The sequence below is a fragment of the Tigriopus californicus genome, chromosome 5 (assembly GCF_007210705.1).
Source record: "Tigriopus californicus strain San Diego chromosome 5, Tcal_SD_v2.1, whole genome shotgun sequence".
Lineage (NCBI taxonomy): Eukaryota > Metazoa > Arthropoda > Copepoda > Harpacticoida > Harpacticidae > Tigriopus > Tigriopus californicus.
The window spans coordinates 3,445,088-3,449,054 of NC_081444.1; the positions used below are offsets into that span (position 1 = coordinate 3,445,088).

The 3,967-nt window shown below is 42.2% G+C and overlaps 1 protein-coding gene across 1 annotated transcript in view; it reads right to left on the minus strand.

Moving 5' to 3' along the window:
- Positions 1–3,465: 3,465 nt before the first annotated feature.
- The window catches only part of LOC131880915 (cohesin subunit SA-1-like), a gene marked incomplete in the record, with an annotated part of 2,703 nt that continues 2,201 nt past the window's right edge, over positions 3,466–3,967 (minus strand). The window contains 1 exon segment of the mRNA XM_059227646.1: positions 3,466–3,967. Coding sequence (XP_059083629.1) covers positions 3,653–3,967 — 315 coding nt within the window.

Genomic DNA, 3,967 nt, shown 5'->3' on the forward strand with positions numbered 1-3,967 from the left:
TGGATTCTACGGCCGACATTTGAAGACAAAACTACCATCCGCGAAATTGAGATCGTCAACCCCAGAAGAACTTGAAGCCTTTGCTCAAGCAAGACGGGGTGCAAGTGCTGATTCCATTAGGGCTTCAGCCGGGCACCCACTTAACCAACTCTCGATTGGCTCGCGAGTCCATGTTCAGAACCCTGTGGACAAAAGATGGTCCTACAACGCAGGGGAGGTGATCGACATTTCAAACTCTGGACGCTCTTATGTTATTAAAACAACGGCTGGTAATTTTCGCAGAAACAGGAGGTATTTACGTCCGGCTCCTCCTTTGAACGTATTTTGTGGGACGCAACACAACTCAAAAGCGGGACCAAATTTAGGTGAAACTCAAATGCCCACACCACGCCGCAGTGAACGACTTCGGGTGCGCTTCCAGATTTAAAGTGTTCATATAATATAATATTTTATTGGTTTCGAGAAATTATTCAAAAATCTGGGAGGGAGGTGTTGTATCAATGGGATCAATCTGTCGTTTCTCTCCTATTTATGAACATCTAAAATAAACAAAAAGGAATGTTGATTTCTTCTTTTACCCATACTGGATCGTTATCCCTTAATTCATCTTTACCCGTGATTGTTTATTCACCCGCATCGAATCTCTAGATCTTACACTAATAATTCGGGAAACTCATCCAAAATAAAAGAAAAAGGACATAAAACTTGCGATCGCAATATGGAGAGGCCCCGGGACTGAGCTTTACTAAGTTGGCCCAATATGACTGGTTTTGATTGTGGATCGTAGAGACGATTCCCAAGACTATCGAGCACAAGATTGTTGGCAGGTAAAAAATCAGCACCGAGAATGGCTTGATATAAATCGGTTTGGTAAAATGTCCAGTTGTACACATGACCACCTAGCAAAATATTGCAGGTTCGAGTCCCATAACAATGAATACTGGAACCATTTGCAGCCGAAAGTGGTGGCGAGGCTGGAGAAAACCTCGTACCTCGTGGGGCAGGAATTACATTGACTTGAGCACCAGAATAAACAAGTTAAGTTTAAGCATTTCTTTTATTTGATATAAAGAGCAAACGACCACCAATTGCATCTATTGCTGGTCGTTCTCAAAGTTTCCCTGGACAGACCGACTCGTGGATGGAGTAGATTGGTCAAACGTGCATGGGGCAATGCACCGAAAAGCTTTGCCCCCTCAACGACGATGGAAACGGCACCAACCCTTCGAACCTTTTGAAGTAATTTTCACCTCGGATCCGATCGGTCTCTTTCGAATGATCAAAACCATTGGGGCAGAACTGACGAGATGATCGGCATGTAAAGCCAGATCGCGCAGCGACATGGTATTGATGGTCGGAATCAGATGAGCTCTGATTTCAGATGGCAATGCATCCACAAAAATCGTGCGGAGTAAAATCCAAGATTCGTGGTTCCCAAGAAGGGAAAGCATATCGTCCATCATCTGGTAAGGGGTGCTATCCCCCAGAGGTGGCAAACTCAACAATTGCTGTGCCATGCGATAAGGAGAGGGCATGAAGGTCGCCGACAAACGGGCCTTCAAGCAGTCATATTTTTCGATTTGGGTGGATCGTAAACTATATCTGTCACCCCACATGCCGGTAGATGTCGGAAGAAACTGCTGCCCTAGAATCAGCAAGCTTTGTGTCCGCCATGGCTGATCCTAAAAACCGGATTCATTGAACGAGTGAAGAACGGTCGGGGTCAACAAGAAAGTGTGTAGACTAGCTTATTAAGTAAGTAATAGTAATCGTCAGAATGTATTTCCTTTCTTCTCTCACAACAGACGTAAACTTGGGGGAGCATGCAGGAAAACGAGCAGGAGCTACATCTGTTAGGTCTTACTTCGGGGGATCTATGTTTCCAGTCATCAGGTCTCGATAGTAAACTTTTCGTCTTCTTATTCCATACTAGGAGAGTTTTGAGAAACAGGGTCAACAGCCACGATATCTGCATCAGCTGGGTCGGCATCGTTCGCCTCCGTCGCAAGTTCATGGCAGGGTCGGTGTCGTTCAGGAGATTGGATATCCTTTCCCAGTAGGCCTCCCCAACCAGGGTCCGTCAACGTCTGACTTTCACTTTCAGCACGTCAACTCCGATGTGTGTATGTTGGTGGCCGTTCTAATCATTACCAACTTCGTTGCAAGATCATGAAGCGACTAGCTGTATTTCATTTTCATCCACATTTGTCCACACATTTTTAAAATGATGCCTTTTAGACTGTTTATTTCCAGTAATTCAGTCTCACAATGTCATTGGCTTCAAAAGGCAAGAAAAGGGCATTTATTCTGCTATTATGGTTAGAAGATTGACCTTTTGTAACTTGTGGCTCCAGACCTTTTTTCTTCACTTTACTTCAGTTTGAATGAGTCTCGATTGACTTCTCTTGCTTAAATTTTAAGTTTTGCTGTTAGTAAGTGGTTCAATGCATTATATAGTTACGGTTACCGAAATATTCCTTATTCGTTTGTCTTATTGAGCAATGAGCTGTTGCTTTGTTTATTCATGATCAAATGCAAATAATATTCCTTTACTTTCAAATGACAAGATTTGTCAATTAGCAGTTTTCTTCAACAACGACAAGACGTAAACACCAATTGATAATAAGTTTGATTTTTTAAAATGGCTTTTACACCTTTCATCAGAAAATTTGGCTTAACTCCAAATTCTATTTAGCGAGCCCATGTACGTTCATCCTAGAACTTATAAGCTGGTTGATCATTAGAAACGCAACTCTCAACTACTTGAAATTAAACTGTGTCAATGAATAGAATCAAATGTTTCGTTTTGCGATTGACAACGGACAAGTGACGGTGGTGGTGAAATGATAGCAAGACTTACTAGAGTGCATGGCCAACCACACCACCGAGGAGTTGTGATAAAGTAAACACTTTGGCACTTTTGTATAAAGATCCATTAGAAAAACAACCAACGCAGGAACGGTTGTGAACAAGCAAATGCTCTAGTTTGGAACTTGTAAAATTGTGCGTGAACGATGATTCTCCTGAAATTACCAATCCATTGGTGCACTCCAGTCCTACTGAACAAAACGGATTATTTCTGCTCGATAGAATTCAATGCTCATTTAGAAGAGAGACAGTTTTGACATTAAGCAGCACCATTTGATTGGAGTTGAGCATGCGTACATCAAATATGTTGATAAGCTCCTACGTCATTATCCTACCAAAAGGCCGGATGAATTGGATCAGTTATTAACTGGATTCTGTTTTCAAACGAGTCAAATGAAAAATGCTACCCCATGGATTTGTTTCAAGCCCTTGAATTCAGGCTTCCTGTGTGTTCCAAACCACCATCGTTCTGGAGCCCTAAGCCCTTAATTCTGAATCTTTATTTTCTCGAAAAATATTCGGCATTTCTAAAGGACTTGCCTGTCACTTTAACGCGATGACAATACTCATTCCCCTATTTATGACAGTGAGGAAACATTGGGTGTGCGAAAAAAACCAAGTGCCATACTTCGAAACCAACAAAGATTATCTATAATTATTCAGGATTGATGATCACCTCCAAACATCTGAAAACATGCAAGTCTTCTCATTTTTTTTTTTTGAGATCGGCTTGCTTTTAATACATTAGGGCAACACATGGAATACTGACGCACTGGCTTGAAATTTAGAGGTGAAAAAAAAGTGTAACAGAGATTTTGTTAATATTTTTATCATAATTAAAGAACTGCTCTTCCTCCTCTTCGTCGTCGTCGTCGGCCTTTCGTTTACGGGTGTACGGCCTTTTCGAGGTGATGGTGGGCAAATCACCCTCACCGTGAACCAAGGAGTTGCGGTACAAATGCAAAGGTTGCCAATCTTCTCCGTGACTGGTGGGCACCGCGTTGGTGATCCGTTTGTCCAAATAATTGAGCACCACTTTCTTGTCCTGCTTGAGTAGTTTGTTCGTGAACTCGGCCGTGATCTCCAAGAAGGCCAAATT